The 16,409-nt window shown below is 37.7% G+C and overlaps 1 protein-coding gene and 1 pseudogene across 4 annotated transcripts in view; one reads left to right on the forward strand and one right to left on the reverse strand.

The window, feature by feature from the left end:
- AGO4 (argonaute RISC component 4) overlaps positions 1-16,409 on the reverse strand; it is a 38,810-nt gene that overhangs the window by 11,841 nt on the left and 10,560 nt on the right. For 3 of the 4 annotated variants that reach the window (XM_045548279.1, XM_045548280.1, XM_045548278.1), the window contains exons 4-15: positions 14,482-14,663; positions 14,164-14,300; positions 13,914-14,048; positions 13,135-13,222; positions 9,459-9,606; positions 9,085-9,204; positions 8,837-8,965; positions 8,465-8,598; positions 7,189-7,373; positions 6,029-6,188; positions 2,565-2,880; positions 2,292-2,426 (exon numbers count right to left, since the gene is read on the reverse strand). In XM_045548279.1, the coding sequence (XP_045404235.1) occupies positions 2,292-2,426; positions 2,565-2,880; positions 6,029-6,188; positions 7,189-7,373; positions 8,465-8,598; positions 8,837-8,965; positions 9,085-9,204; positions 9,459-9,606; positions 13,135-13,222; positions 13,914-14,048; positions 14,164-14,300; positions 14,482-14,663 (1,869 nt within the window). The remainder of the gene's footprint in view (positions 1-2,291; positions 2,427-2,564; positions 2,881-6,028; positions 6,189-7,188; positions 7,374-8,464; positions 8,599-8,836; positions 8,966-9,084; positions 9,205-9,458; positions 9,607-13,134; positions 13,223-13,913; positions 14,049-14,163; positions 14,301-14,481; positions 14,664-16,409) is intronic. The other variant, XM_045548281.1, reaches the window with a different exon arrangement.
- LOC123634152 lies at positions 10,079-11,850 on the forward strand (annotated as a pseudogene).

The following is a 16,409-nucleotide window of genomic DNA, read 5'->3' on the forward strand; positions in this document are numbered from 1 at the left end:
AAGCATAGGTGGAGAGATCAGCCTAAGTAAGATATGATGAAGGAGATAAGAAAACACAAAATTTAACTAAGTTTGAAAGTAGAGGAGAGGCAGCTGGGAAAATTCATGCCTTCTAAATCTTGTTTTCTTGGGGAAATATATGGTAGGACTTTGTTGGCAATGAAGGCATCATGGATAGGGTAGGGAAGTTGAGAAGAGTATAAAGGTTTGGAACAGATGCTATGGGGAATAAGATAAATGAAAATTACAGTATCCAAGGTGTGGCTGAGATTTGCTATCATGAATTTGTAATATGGTCCATTATTAAACAAACCATTTTTCCCCCTAGCAATTCCTATCCTCCTAGGAGTAGAAGCAAAGGAAATGGGCAAGTGGACTGATTCATTGACAAGAGGCATGTTTAGAGAACTGAAGATATTGGTAAGTGTTGGGGCACAAAATAAACTAAGAACTGGGACTGTCAACCTTGAAAGGTTAGTAGTGACACTGGATGGTAAAGAATAAAACTATGAGATGGCTTAATAATAGCTTAATAGGTAGCTTAGAAGGATAATCCAGGTCCTAAATCTACATGGATAACAAGTTGACAGAGTAGTGCAGAGGTGACAATAGCAGTTAAGGAGGGGTGGCAAGATGTTTTGTGTCCAGAGCTCAGGCAAGAATTCAGAGAATTTGTATTAACAAAGTCCAAGAAGTACTACTGAGTCAGGGTGTGGGCAGTTCAGAAGACAGCACTTTTAATCTAAACTGATTGGTGGACCTGGGACCCAAGGAGAAAAGAACCTTAGTTCTTGAACGATTCAGAAAACAAAAAAGGAAAACAGTTCGTTTTTGGATTTCTTGGATTAGAGACAAAAAACCAAGGGCGTACCAGAAAATAATGGGAGTAGCTGACAAGATTACATGATTAGGCAAAAGAAAGATCTGGCCTCCCAGTGGGTGGATCAGGGAGGGCCTGGACAAGATGAAGTAATGTCATAAAAAATGTCAAAGAAGCAAAGTTATCCAGCACAGGTTGAGTGTCCTTTATCTGAAATTTTTGGGACCAGAGGTGTTTTGGATTTAGAATTTTTTCAGATTTTGAAATGTTTGCATATGCATAATGAGATATCTTGGGGATGGGACCCAAGTCTCAACAAGGAAATTCATTTATATTTCATATACACCTTATTTACACATAGCCTAAAGGTAATTTTATACAATATTTTAAAGACTTTGTGCATAAAACAAAGTTTGATCTGCATTTTGACTGCAACCTCTCACATCAGGTCAGGTGTGGAATTTTCTACTTGTGGCATCATGGGAGCACTCACAAAGTTTTAGATTTTAGAGAATTAGCATTTCAGATTAGGGATGCTCAACCTGTATTATATACCTGTAGTTTACTAGTTTACATATAAATACCCGATTATAGGGAGTATAAAATGCCTTTTGTCAAATGCTGGGAATTGTACCCCAAATTAACATTCATTTATTAATTTAATCCTTATAACATCCCATGAGGTAGGTATTGTTCTTAACCACATTTACAGATGAGAATATTATAGCTTAGAGAAATTAAGTAACTTGCCTATGGTTAATAAGTGTGACACCATAAATGTTCAACATTTGTGTCCTAAGAATCCCCTGCACTGATATAAAATCATTTGGAAGAGAAATTCTTCTTTATACTATAGAACTGTGGCTCAGGCACTGGCAGCAAAAAGTAACAAATGGCAATAAAGTCCAAATAGATGTACCTGGCATGTTTCTAACTGCTCCCCCCCAGAGAAAAAACAACTCTAGAAATAGCATTTCTGCCACACAAGAGAAATATTCAGTCATGCAACTTGTATCATTCAGAATTGTTCATCTAAGCCCAATTGCAGTTAGTATATGTACTAAATTATTAATAGGTACTTCGGCTTTTGGGAAAAAAAGTACAAAAATTGTATATACATGTTTCTATATCACTTGCCACAGCCTTAGATAATGAAGCTTATTATTTTTTTGAGACAGGGTCTTACTCCGTCTCCTGGTTAGAGTGCAGTGGCATCATCATAGCTCACTGCAACTTCAAACTCCTGGGCTCAAGTGATCCTGCTGCCTCAGCCTCCTGAGTAGCTGGGACTACAGGCATGTGCCACCATGCCCAGCTAATTTTTTCTATTTTTAGTAGAGACGGGTCTCGCTCTTGCTCAGGCTGGTCTCTAACTCCTGGCCTCAAGCGATCCTCCCGCCTTGGCCTCCCAGAGCGCTAGGATTACAGGCCACCGCAACCTGCCAACGAAGCTTATTCTATGTCTTCTTACCCTTTCTGTTTTATCTGCACAGAAGAGTCGTGTGTGATGTCTTTTTTGTACCACAATATATGTTATTCCTGGCCGGTAATCTTCTTCCAAGCTAATACATGCCTTTCGAATTGCTATTAGTTCTGGCCAAGCTACCTAGGAGATAGAAATGGAATTATGTTTAATTGAGAATTTGCCTAGTATCTCTCCAATCTACCCAGAGATTCCTAGAATCTACTCCATCAGATTCCTAGAAGCCCCAAAGGACACCAATGGGATAATGAGAGTGAGTACCTGTTTCATTTGTCCCTCAGATACCCCTCCACGATAATAGATGATCCGAGTGGGTTTGAAGCGGGTGGACTTGTAGAACTGAATCAGCAGCTCTCGAACCATGTTAGTAAGGTCCTGGATGACCTCCTGACTGTAGAGGAGCTCCTGGGAGATCTCCTGCCGGGAAGTCTGCACCCGAACGGTGGCACAATACCGGCTGGGGTGGCCATCCATACTGCCAACCACAGCAGCAATGGAGGGCTTCTTCCCATCCCCTGCAGGGGGATGCGTGACATCCGCTCCCAGGAAGATGACAGGCTGCTGGAACACTGAGGGCCTGCTCAGATTTAAGGAGATGTTGCCACTCAGACATACGAGTGAAAATGTTTGTGTTTAGCAAGACTTTATCACCAGATATATTCGCAGATATAATGTTATGAGAGAACAAAGACATGCCCATTGGGAGAGAACACTAGGGCCCACTGAGTATTGGTGTCACCCAGAATAATGAATCTGGATTGACTAAAGAAGTGAATATGGCTCTTCTATAATGGTGGGAAGGGAAGATTAAAAAAAGAGAACCTCACTCAAATTTAACAAAGTTTATATGTATAAAGTAAAACTTGCCAGAACAGGCTCTCTCGGGATCCTCAGATTTCTACAGTGGATATAGATTTGCAGAACATACATGGGACTGCAACCAAAACCCCCATTCTCTTTAAGATCAGAGATTTAGAGAATAGAATCAAGTCTATCTCCTTCTTGGTTTTATTTTTCTCTATAGTATTTACCACGTACCACATATTTTATCTATCTATTTTATTTATTGTCCACACACAAATGTGAACTCTATTGAGCAGGAATTTTATTTTGTCTTGTCTTGGTCACTGCTGTATCCCTAGTGCCTAGAATACTGCCTAGCTCACAGCTGGCACTCAATAAATATTTGTTGAAAAAATGAATTAATTTATTTGGCACTGATTTCTCTGCCTAAGGCATGTATAAAGGCCCTGTTGTTTAGGAGAGAGCTTGGAGAGGAAAAAAAAGGAATCAAAGAGAAAAATATCATGCATACTTCTCTAGTTAAAGCTAAGCAAAAAAAAAAAGATAAAATATGAAGTTCTTTAAATTCTTAAAGGTAAGATTTGGGACTGTGAGTGTTAATTCTTAAAGTATAATCTAGGAGCCATCTCAAATTTGACAATCTTATGTAATAGGAACTAAAGATGAGGTTCCATGAGGGTTGTGTCATATTTATCTCTCTATAGCATCAGAGAGCATGGGTCTGGCACAGAGCAGTTAATAACAGTGGAGACAGATATAGAGATATAGATACCTACATATATAATACATATATGTACATACATATATTAATACATATATAACATAATAACAGCTTACATATACAATGTACCAGCCACTGTGCTAAGCATTTCACATGTATTAACTCATTCAGTCCTCACCATTCTATAAAGATGGTACAATTATTATGTTATCTCAATTTTCCAGATTTAAAAAATTTGACCAGACATGGTGGCTCATGCCTGTAATCCCAGCACTTTCAGAGGCTAAGGTGGGAGGATGGCTTGGGGCTTGGAGTTTGAGACCAGCCTGGGCAACATAGTGAGACCCCATCTCTACAAAAAAAATTTTATTTTTTTATCTGCACTGTGTGTCAAGTTTGTATGTTCCAAAAAAATTTTTTAAAGCCATGCATGGTGGCCTGGACCTGTAGGCCTAGCTACTCAGGAGGCTGAGGCAGGAGGATCACTTGAGCCCAAGAGTTTGAGGTTGCAGTGAACTATGATCATGCCATGGCACTGTAGCCCAGCCAACAGAGCAAGACCCTGTCTCAAAAAATAAAAATAAAAAAGAGAGAGAGAGACATAAGAGGATAAAGAATGTGACCAAGATCACACAGCTATGAAGTGGTAAAGGAAGCCTGACACCAAAGTATGCACTCTAAGCCACTATGCTATATTGTCTCAAATGTTTGGGATAAAATTAAATGATTCCAGACTTTAGTTTAACTTTCCCTATGGCCTGTACAACTCATCACCAATGTTTCAGGGACGATTAATTTACTTAGAAGTTTCATTCAAGGACAAAAATGAGAATTGTGCTATGATTGTACAAAAGCAAGGCACTCCATTTCACCTTCTTTTCAAGTATGGCAATGACTAATAGCACAGCCCTAAATTTAACTTTTCAAATCACTGTTGTAGATAAGATTTCATATGAAAACAACATGTTAAAGTTGGCAAAGCAGATATTATTACCTTGATAGATAAGGAACTGAGGCCCAGAGATATTAAAAATTCACAAATGGACACAATACTCAAATCTCTCAACTCCCAGCCAGCACTTTATCTATAATATTCCTGTCTTGCTTTGATGTTTGGTTACTCTAGAGTCAATCTGACAAATTCAAATTTAAACAAAAAGTCTGTGGGGAGGAGGGCAGGATTTCTTAACAGGACATAAAAAATTAATTAAATTGAATCCTATTAGGAACTTCTGTTCATCAAAAGCTATTATTTAGGAGAGTAAAAAGGCAAAACAGAGTAGGAGCAGATATTTGCAATACCTATATCCTATCAAAGACTTATATCCAGAAACCACAAAGGACTATTACAAATTAATAAAAAAGACTCACAACCCAAAACAAAAAATGGGCAAAGGACTGAACAGGCCCACCACAAAAGATGTCCAAATGGCCAAATGAGTATGAAAATGTGCTTAACATCATTAGCCATCAGGGGAATACAAATTAAAACCATAATAAGATACTATTACCCCCAAATAAAATGGCTAAAATTAATAGGACTGATACCACCAAGTGTTAGTAAGGATATAGAGCAACTAGAACTCTCAGTAGAAATGTAAATTGGTATAACCACTTTGGAAAACTATTTGACTGTATCTATTAATGCTAAATATATATGTTCTCTATAACTCTATAATTCTGTATTTCCACTCATAGAATTCTACACAAGAGTAAGAGTGCTTAAGTTCACCAAAAATGTAGAATTGTATAATGAATGTACAAGAATATCCATCAGTGGTAGAACAGATTAAAATTGTATAGTTTATTCATGTAATGAAATGATAATGAAAAAGAGTAAAATACTATTACATTCAACAGCATAAATGAATCTCATAGACTTAATGTTGAACAAAAAGAAGATAGACATAAAATAGTGCATACTGTATGATTCCATTTATATGAAGTTCAAAAACAAATAAAACTAATCTATAGTGTTTGAGGTCAGAATAGTGGTCACCTTTGGGGATAATCTATTTGTTGGGGCCACAAGAAAGCCTGATAGGGTCCTGGAAGTGCTCTATATCTTAACCTGGGTGGTGGGTACATGGGTGTGTACATATATGAGAAAAAGTAATTGGGATGCATGTTTGAGATTTGTGTGCTTTATCATGAATCATGTAACTGACAAAAGTGGGAAAAACATAATTCAGAATCTTACCTTTGATGAGGTACAAGCACATTGTTTATTCCTCCGAGCTTTGCATTTATCTTCAGACAAAGGTTGGAAAGGGTTTGAGGTGAGGTCTTCACTACATTTTTTACCTGGACACATTGTGTGGCCATACCTAGGAGGGTATCTCCAACACGTTTCACCTCCGCTACAAAAATAATTAATTAACATAAAAAGGTTTAAATAGTTTCCTAATTACTAACAGTAAAGGGAAAAGAAACCCCACATTAAGTTTACAGAGTACCTACTATATCCTGTACACTGTGCTCGATGCTTCTTATGTCCTTTCATCTGCTAAACCCCCAAGGGCAATTTTTTCTGCCTGTTGGGATAGGCCCTCCCCCCTCCCCTTTCCTCCCCTCCTGCAGGCCTTGAAGCCAGCTCGCTTCCTTTATTCTTTGGTGCTGCCTGCCACTACTCACTCAGTCCCTTGAGGCTTGTCTTCCCACGTGACCGGTCTGGCAAAGGAATCAATCTCCCTAGTTCCTCCCTCTCAGTACACACACCTGCTTTTCTGCCTTTTGAATTTTAACCCCCACCACACACACTTTTTTTTCTTTCTCTAAACACTGGGATAACTGTACAGAGAAGGTTAAAGACATTATTATAAAGTTTAAATGGCTAGACTGTAGCTCCTGCATCCTTTACTTAGATGATAGCCAAAAGAACTTTGTATCATTCTTCTTGTAACGGATACAAACTAAGCACTTCTGGAAGTGGCCGGCTCCTCTAGTCTTCCTCACTCTGACATTCCTAAGTGCTTTTTACCAAACATTCCAGTTCTCTCAGTTTCTAGGACTATGGCAGGATTATACTGCATTTCCTGCTCCCATCTTGACTCTCCCATCTCTAACACAAATTGGGTTAGCCAGATAGCTGGTTGTGGCCAAGGAGTTGCCTAGAGAAAAGAGAGTATGGGATCATCAACATTCCAAATAGTGGCTTCTCTATCGAGCTGGGTCCCCAAGTGTGAATGACACGATGACGCAGAGCAGAAGCTGCAGTGCACCCTCAACGGACACCACGCAGGAGCAAGAAATAAATCTTTGTAACTGTGACCCACTGAGAGTTTGGGGTTGCTTGTGACTGTAGCATAACCTAGCTTATTCTGACTGTTACATCTACTACTTGAAATCAAGGATCCATACCATATACTGGTGTCTTTCCAGGCAAGATAACCACTATTAGCTGTAGGCCCACATATGTCATTTTCAGATGTTTAAACATGGGCTCCACGCTATCTGCACCTTGTGCATACTTGCAGAAACATGGCTGACCCTGGATGGGCATTCCTGCATCCTTAGAGATTTTACGCAGCTGGTCAGTGAAACTCCTGTTAAAATAGAACCAGGGGCACAATGTTTTTATTTGAGTACATTCTTAGCATTAATTTCCCTCTAAAATACTCCTTTCACTTTTACAAATTCTTAGCCAAAATTAGAAACAAATAAACAAAACTTTAGCTGGTTCCCAAAAATAAACTGACGGTTATATTTCTGCAATTACAACACAGAAGAATCTGTATTATTAAGCTATCAGATTATTGTTTTGAATTTCTGAGTAATTATGTCTCAGCTGGGTCCCAGGAACTAGAATAGCATTCCTATTCAAAGATTTATTTTAAACATTCAAATCCCTAATTCTGGACTGAAGAAAAGTGGGGTCAAAATTTCAGGTACCATGCATTTTAGTAAGCCTGGTACAGGACTATATGGATAAGCTTGTGCTCAACTGGGAACACAGAAACACACTGTCACAAAAATCAGTATATTTAGGATTACATTCAAACTTGTAACAGATTTGGTTTGATAACAATGTCAAAAGAAATCATCACTTTAAAAAAGCAAAATTCATTTTGAAGTTTTAAATTTTAGATTTAAACTGTTATTTCAATTATGTATAAAGCTTTCAGATTAATTCCTTTTGTGTCTTTGCCAATATTTTATAGGATTACTTTCTTTTATCCCAGTTCCCTTTTCTTGATGTTTTTCACCCTAACTTCCTTTAGATATTAATAGACAGCTGCATCTGTAAGATGTGAATCATACTTTTAGCCAGTGACCTTGCAATAAAACAAGCTCACTAGTAAATTATGATTAAAAATAAGCTAGTTTTTATCTTAGCTGGAAAGATACAATTAATACCAAAGGAAGCTTCACTGAGAACTCAAGAATTCACCAATCAGCATTGCTACAGCCTTGTTAGTCACAAATTTCTGTGCTAAATGTAAAGAAGCTGAGTCAGATTCTTAATGTAATTCCCAAGTTTGCAATTGACTATAACACAAGGTCTTTTCCATATAGCCAGATGGTGTCACTATAGGAGTCAGGGATTTAGTGCCAGTGTACACAGCACATTCACATAAGGATGGTATTTTCATATCTGGAAGGGATATTACTAAGCTGAAAATATTAAGATACTCACTTTAGTAAATCTTCCCTACATTGTTTCTGAGGCGCAAAACAAGCAACTGCCCAAACTTTAATTTCAATGCCAGCATAAAACTGCTTTCCTCGCATGTCCCAGACACCCTGGTTGGGTGTGGCTACTGTTTTATTCTTTAAAAAAAAAAACAAAAAAAAAGAAGAAGAAACAAAAGAAAAGAGATTACAATCTAAGGCCATTTTAATGTTGACGAGGGAATAAACAAAATTCTATCTGGTATGAGCCAAAAGACAAAAGGCAATGATGAGCAAAATTATGAGTAAATTTAGTGTGGTTCAGTAGACAAATCCCAGATTATTCTGTGTTTGACTGATGGTGGAAGAAGCTTGCTGAACAAAATAAAAAGCTTACCCGGCCTCCGTATTGCAGCATTGGTGCTGGAAGTACCCTGCCTGTGAGCTCTGTCATTTCATTGTGTACAACAATACCAAATTCTTTAAGGTATGGATCAGGTCCACCCACCATGCTGTTGCTCTTCACCTAAAGAACAGGAAAGCCTGCATATATAAAAACCAAAAAGTAACTGTGTCCCATCAGGAGTTTTCTTTTCTTTTTTTTATCTTAAAGCTAGCTAATCTTGAAGACCATGCCTTACTGACCAGTCTACTGATTTCTTCCTGTCTGTCAGGGGCAGATCTTGCAGTGGCTTTGATCATCGTGGAAGTCTGATTGTCTGTGAGCTTCTTTATGCATCGCTGTCCTGCCACAATGTTGCAGACCTGCCAAGAGGCAAAGAGAAATTTGGTTGTCTGATGGGCTTCTATATCTTAAACCTGTGCCAAACTGTATGTTACATCCTCCGTTTCCAGAAAAATAAGAAATTCGGTGATACAGTGAAATTATCTGCCCAAAATATTTTAGAAATTAATACTAAAATCCACCACTAGTTTAGAAGTCTACTCCAAAAAAACCACCACACAAAATTCATTAAAGAGACTGGCAGATTGGCAAAAGAAAATTTAGTTTCGCTTACCTCAAGTGGCAAGTAAGTATGCTTTTGTTCTTGTCCCACTTGGAGACAGGGAAGATGGGGGTATTTCAGCTGCAGACTGTACTTTTGCTTAAAATATTGAGCTACTGTACATTCCATAGCTTGACCATTTTCTAGCTGCAAAGGAAAACTATAGGAGAGAATGTCTCTTTAGAAATTTCTTCAAGTTCTTTTTTTTCTAAACAATTAAATAAAACCCACTAACATTTCCTTGATCAGTTACTTTAAAAATAGACCGGGCGCAGTGGCTCACGCCTGTAATCCTAGCACTCTGGGAGGCCGAGGCGGGTGGATTGCTCGAGGTCAGGAGTTCGAGACCAGCCTGAGCAAGAGCAAGACCCCGTCTCTACTAAAAATAGAAAGAAATTATCTGGCGAACTAAAAATCTATATAGAAAAAATTAGCCGGGCATAGTGGCGCATGCCTGTAGTCCCAGCTACTCGGGAGGCTGAGGCAGTAGGATCGCTTAAGCCCAGGAGTTTGAGGTTGCTGTGAGCTAGGCTGATGCCACGGCACTCACTCCAGCCTGGGCAACAAAGCAAGACTCTGTCTCAAAAAATAAAAATAAAAGTAAAGGTCAATCTTTATTTGACCATTTTCACATGTTAGTAATTTACCAATGATTCCATTGAAATTTTCCATGTTTGTTAATGCTAGGATAAGAAAAAATTTTAATTGATATTTAAAAAAGAATTTAAGCCTGGGCAACACAGTTGCCTGTCTCTACAAAAAAAAAAAAACTTAAAAATTAGCCAGGCATGGTGGCACATGCCTAGAGTCCTAGCTACTCAGAAGGCTGAAGCCAGAGGATCACTTGAGCTCAGGAGTTCAAGGATGCAGTGAGCTATGACTACACCACTGCACTCCAGCCTGAGCAACAGAGCAAGATCCTATCTCTAAAACTGAAAAAAAGAATTTAAAACAAGAAGACACTGCAGAACCAGAAAATGCAAAGTCTCCCTGGAGGTCAGTTAACACCTACCAGTACAAATACAATCTTGTGCAGGCTTCTTCTAGATGATTAAATTAACATGAGGACTTGGAATGATCCACATAGGAGTTTTGTTCCCTTAAGAGAATTTTTTGTGAAATGAGTGTGGCATAGTTATTGGAGTCACATTTTCAGATCCCCAAACCAGGAGAAATATATGTGGCTCTGGAGGAAACAATGCCAAACACATAAAGTTGAGACTGTACCAGAATATTTAGTATTAACTGGGGAGCATGATTTAAGGTCCGGATCCTGCTTCCAAACACATCTACAAGTCAAGATGTTGCACCCCAAGCTAAGCCCTCCAACCCCAGTAATCCCCAAGTCTTCTTTGACGTAGACATTGGAGGGGAGCAAGTTGGTTGAACTGTCTTAGAATTGTTTGCAGATATTGTACCCAAAACTGCAGAAAATTTTTGTGTGCTATGTACAGGAGAAAAAGGCATTGGATCCACAACTGGGCAACCTCTCCATTTCAAAGGATGCCCTTTCCATTGAATTATTAAGAAATTTATGATTCAAGGCAGAGACTTCTTAAATCAGAATGGAACAGGTGGAGAAAGTATTTATGGTGAAAAATTTGAAGATGAGAATTTCTATTATAAGCCTGACCAAGAGGGTTTATTGAGCATGGCAAATGCAGGCCAAGATACAAATGGTTCTCAGTTCTTTATCACAACAGTTCCACCTCCTCATTTGGATGGGAAACTTGTGGTGCTTCGCCAAGTAATTAAAGGAATAGGTGTGGCAAGGATACTGGAAAATGTAGAAGTGAAAGGTGAAAAACCTGCCACATTGTGTGTTATTGAAGAATGTGGAGAACTGAAGGAAGGGGATCATTGGGGAATATTCCCAAAAGATGGCTCTGGTGACAGCAGTCCAGATTTCCCTGAGGATGTGGATATTGACTTAAAAGATGTAGATAAAATGTTATTAATAACAGAAGACTTAAAAAACATTGGAAATAATTTTTTCAAATCTCAGAACTGGGAGATGGCTATTAAAAAATGTGCAAAAGTTTTAAGATATGTGGATGGTTCACAGGCTGTTACTGAGAAAGCAGACAGATCTAAGCTGCAACCTATAGCGTTAAGCTGTGTACTGAATATTGGTACTTGTAAACTGAAGATGTCAAATTGGCAGGGAGCAACTGACAGTTGTTTGGAGGTTCTTGAAAGAGACCCATCAAATACCAAAGTTTTGTACCGCAGAGCTCAAGGACAGCAAGGATTAAAAAAATATGATCAACTGGCCGATCTTAAGAAAGCTCAGGAGATAGCACCAGAAGATAACACTATCCAGGCAGAGTTGCTAAAAGTCAAACAGAAGATAAAAGCACAGAAAGAAAAAGAGAAGGCAGCATATGCAAAAATGTTTGCTTAATAAGGATTCAGTTTTGCTTAAATATTATGTGTTGATCCTATAAAGGCAATAAGGAAGTATAAGGGTTTTTCTCTATTATGTATGATCCTTAATGTGTTTCCTTCACCTCAGGTCCCCATTGTTTACAGTTTAGGAGTACTGATGTGGGTTTGCTATTAATTAAAGTGTTTCAATACATTAAAGTTGGTTTTTTAAAAAAATGGTTATATGTATTATTTACAAAGAATAATGGTGTCTAGTCTGTTTTTAATCTCCTAAAGACATTTGTTGAATAAATAGATGAAAGCTTAACTTTAAAAAAAAAAAAAAAAACCTCTATTTGGCTCTTCCAGTGGGAAAAGTATCTCAAATACTTAGCACAATGCTAACTTGAATCTTGCTTTCTTTTTTTTTTTTTTTTTTTGAGACAGAGTCTCACTTTGTTGCCTGGGCTAGAGTGAGTGCCGTGGTGTCAGCTTAGCTCACAGCAACCTCAAACTCCTGGGCTTAAGCGATCCTACTGCCTCAGCCTCCCGAGTAGCTGGGACTACAGGCATGTGCCACCATGCCCGGCTAATTTTTTCTTTATATATTTTTAGCTGTCCAGATAATTTTTATTTCTATTTTTAGTAGAGACGGGGTCTCGCTCAGGCTGGTCTCGAACTCCTGACCTTGAGCGATCCACCCGCCTCGGCCTCCCAGAGGGATAGGACTACAGGCGTGAGCCACTGCGCCCGGCCTGAATCTTGCTTTCTTAACTGTTATAGCCTCAGAAAGTAACAGTGCAGTGGGGATCATCTATGTGAGATTTCAATCTATGTGTTCTAAATCTTTGAGCAAAGGTTATATAGGCCTGTAAGTCTAACTATTCAGACAAGGCTATGTGAACAATTAAATAATGAAAAAAGCACAGTTCTTGAAACAAATGCTATAATTCACAATAGTGACTTCATAAGGTTTTGGTAACATTTTTTCCCCCTAGGGAATGAAGTCAATGGTATGATATGAACAATACATGAAATATCACTTTATGACTCTTAAGAAATTCATGTAGTATGTACATGAGGTCATACTGAAGAATTTATTCAAAGCAGATTGAAGTAACACACTTCATTTATCCAAAAGTGATATCCAAATATCTCTGTCAAAAATATATAAAACATGGTTTAAAGCTTTGGTGTTAAAGCGAAGATTCTGAAGGATCTTGAAAATTATAGTATGAGAAGCCAGTTTCTCAAATGGTTATAGTAGCTTCCACTGTTACCATAAATGTAAACCATGTTATTTTGTACGTGGTTAACATACGTTTGATGACTGGCTGGCCGTCTAGTCACATTACAAACTCGATATTTTCGTTTCATCTGTCCACAGTGGGTCACCTCAACTTTCAGAGCTGAAGTTAAAAAAAAAAAAATAGACAAAACATCAGTATTAACTAAAATCATAGCCATAAAAACAGATTCAAAAGTTGCCTTCAAAAAGGAATGACATTATACAGGATAAAAGTTGAAAGAATATGGGGACAATTTCATCATGTATAGGCAAAAAGCCTGAGCTAAGCAGAATAAATTAGAACCCAGATGATCTAAGATGCTCAACTTAGCTTAATTTATTAATTCATTCAATAAATATTTATTAAGCATCAACTATGTTCTGATGGCCTATTCTCAGGTCTGGAGACAGCCCTCATGAAGCTTACTTTCCAGTGGGAGAAGATAGCTAATAACAAGTCAAGAAGAAAAGAAATTCCAAAAGGATAATAAATGAACTTCTGCTATTTTATTAAAATGGAAGTCGGTAAGGGTAGCATTTACTGAGTGTCTGATATATGGCAAGTACTGTGCTAGAAAGCTTTATAAACCTAATTGTGTTTAATTCTCACAACAACTCTACAAGACATAGATTATTATTTTTACCTTGGAGATGAATAAACTGAGCCTCACAGTGGTTAAGGAACTTGCCCAAGGTCCTACTGAAGAACTGGCTTGGCGGAGACAGAAGCCCAGGTCCATGTGACTCCAAAGCCCAGGCTCCTTGCAGCATGCTGAGCTGCTTCTCCAAGACTAATTAATGCAAATACCTACCTCTGATTTCTTTGGTAAACTTGACACGCTGGGAGTCTGTTAGAGGTTTGGTCTGTTCGTTGATATTCTGAATGTCTAAAACCTCGCACATGAACTCAATGATCGGCTGAGCCCGGTAGAAAGCAGTTGCAGATACTAACAAACAGAGAAGAAGGATATTTAGCTTCAAGGGAAAAAGAAGGGCCAAAAACAAAACAAAACAAACAAAAAACACATAGCAAAAGAGTTAATAAGGAGTGTTCCATCCTACCATCAATATTGAGCATCATATTCCACATAGCAGGTCTCACAGACTGATGAAAGCCAAACCAAACCTCTCGGCCCCCTCCCAGAGGGTGGTAGTAACCTTCAGGGGGTGAGAAAAATGAACGGCCCACTGGAGTGTACCTGCAGAAATAAGAATTTGCATGTTTTAAAATAAAAGCTTGAAGAGTCTTTCATTTCACTCTCTACTCTGAACTGAAATCAAATGTGAACTAAGACTTATGCAGAAACCTTTCATGGCTCCAATGCAACCTACCAAAGGAGTCTGACATTTGTCGGAAAGAATCCAAACCAAGGTACTAACCTCATGGAGGGAAGGTGTCTTGTGATAACATCAAGTGCTTGTACTGAGTCATCTGGGACTTCATTCAAGTGCCCAGCCAAAGCTTCTAAAAGCAACTGAAGGCTCACAACTGACACCCACTGAACAGACACTTTAAAGGTTTGGTCTTTACCCTCACCTGGAAGGGTCACCTCCATATCAACCTAAGGAAAAAATGCATACATACAAACATATATGTTTATAAAGGTTGTGGAAAAGATCCCAAGAATATTCAATATGGTATATGCATAAGAACATTTATTTCAACTTTTTTTGTAAATGTATAACATTGGAAACAGCTTAAGTGTCTAACAACAGGAATAATTTAATACAGAGTAAAGAATATTATATAACAAAAAATAACATAGATGCTACAACATGGATAAACCTTGAAAACACTATGCTAAGTGAAATAAGCCAGATATAAAAGGGCAAATATTGTATAATTCAACTTATGTGAGATACCTAGAATAGCCAAATGCATACTGTTTGAGATGTTCGGTTTAGTGGCATTAAATACATTCATATTGTTGTACAACCATCACCACCATCTACCTCCAGAACTTTCTCATCACCCCAAATAGAAATCCTATATCCATTAAACAATAACTCCCCACATCCTACAGCCCCCAGTCCCTGGTAACCATCATTCTACTTTCTGTTTCTATGACTCTGACTCCTTATCATAAGACACCTTTATGCATTTCTTATTTATATATATGTATATTTATGTATATTCTTATTTTTTGGATATCATTCTATGATTAGCTTTTTCATTCAACAATATGGGAGATGTCTGGAAGATCTTCTATTTCTACAGATTTAGATCTACCTTATTGGTTTTTATTCAAATTCAAATTGTTTATTATAGTAAATTATATACAATATAAAATTTACTATTTCAATCATGTTTAAACATACATTTCAGGGGCCAGGTACAGTGGCTCATGCCTATAACCCCAACACTTTGGAAGGCTGACATAGCAGGATTGCTTGAGGCCAGGAGTTTGCAACCAGCCTGGGCAACACAGCAAGACCCTGCCTCTAAAAAAAATTTTTTTTTAATTAGCTGGGCATAATGGCACATGCCTGTAGTCCCAGCTACTCAGGAGGCTGAGGCAAGAGGATCGCTTGAGCCCAGGAATTGGAGGCTGTAGTGAGCTATGATTGCGCCACTGCACTCCAGCCTGGGTGACAGAGCAAGACCCTGTTTCCAACAATAACAACAACAACAACAAATTTGTACAGTTCAGTAGCATTAAGTACATCCACACTGTTATGCATCCATCATCACTATCTGTCTCCAAAACTTTACACTTTTCCGAGTACTGTATACAAACACATGTATAAGGAGCTAATGCTGATACACATAAAATATTTTTAAAGATACATACCAAACTATTATAGTAGTTTCCTTTGAAAAGCATTTCTAGATTTTCTGAATAAGTTTATAATGAGCATATATTCATATATTACTTTTTTAATTTTAAAAATATATGTTTAAACAGTATTGTGGTATTATGAGTCATTTTCATAAGTGGGTATTATATAATTTTCTATAATCTACAAAAACTCATTGTTCAGATTCAGGTAGTACTTTTGTTAAAGTACATTGTCTCCAAAATTAAGGCAATCTCGGTGGGAAAAAAAAGTACACTGTTAATGTGAGAAATTTGAAATATATATAAAGATAACATAATCTACCTAAATTCTAATGCTCATTTCATCTTCAATTGTCAAATAACTAAGAGACAAGAGAATACTATCATCATTACAAAAACAACTCTAAGAATTGAAGTATTATTAAAAAGGAAACATTTTTAGATTTTTTATTGATACATAATTGTTGCATATATTCTGGGAGGACATGTGATATTTTAATATCTGCATACAAGGTGTAATGATCAGAT

The sequence above is a fragment of the Lemur catta genome, chromosome 3 (assembly GCF_020740605.2).
Source record: "Lemur catta isolate mLemCat1 chromosome 3, mLemCat1.pri, whole genome shotgun sequence".
NCBI lineage: Eukaryota > Metazoa > Chordata > Mammalia > Primates > Lemuridae > Lemur > Lemur catta.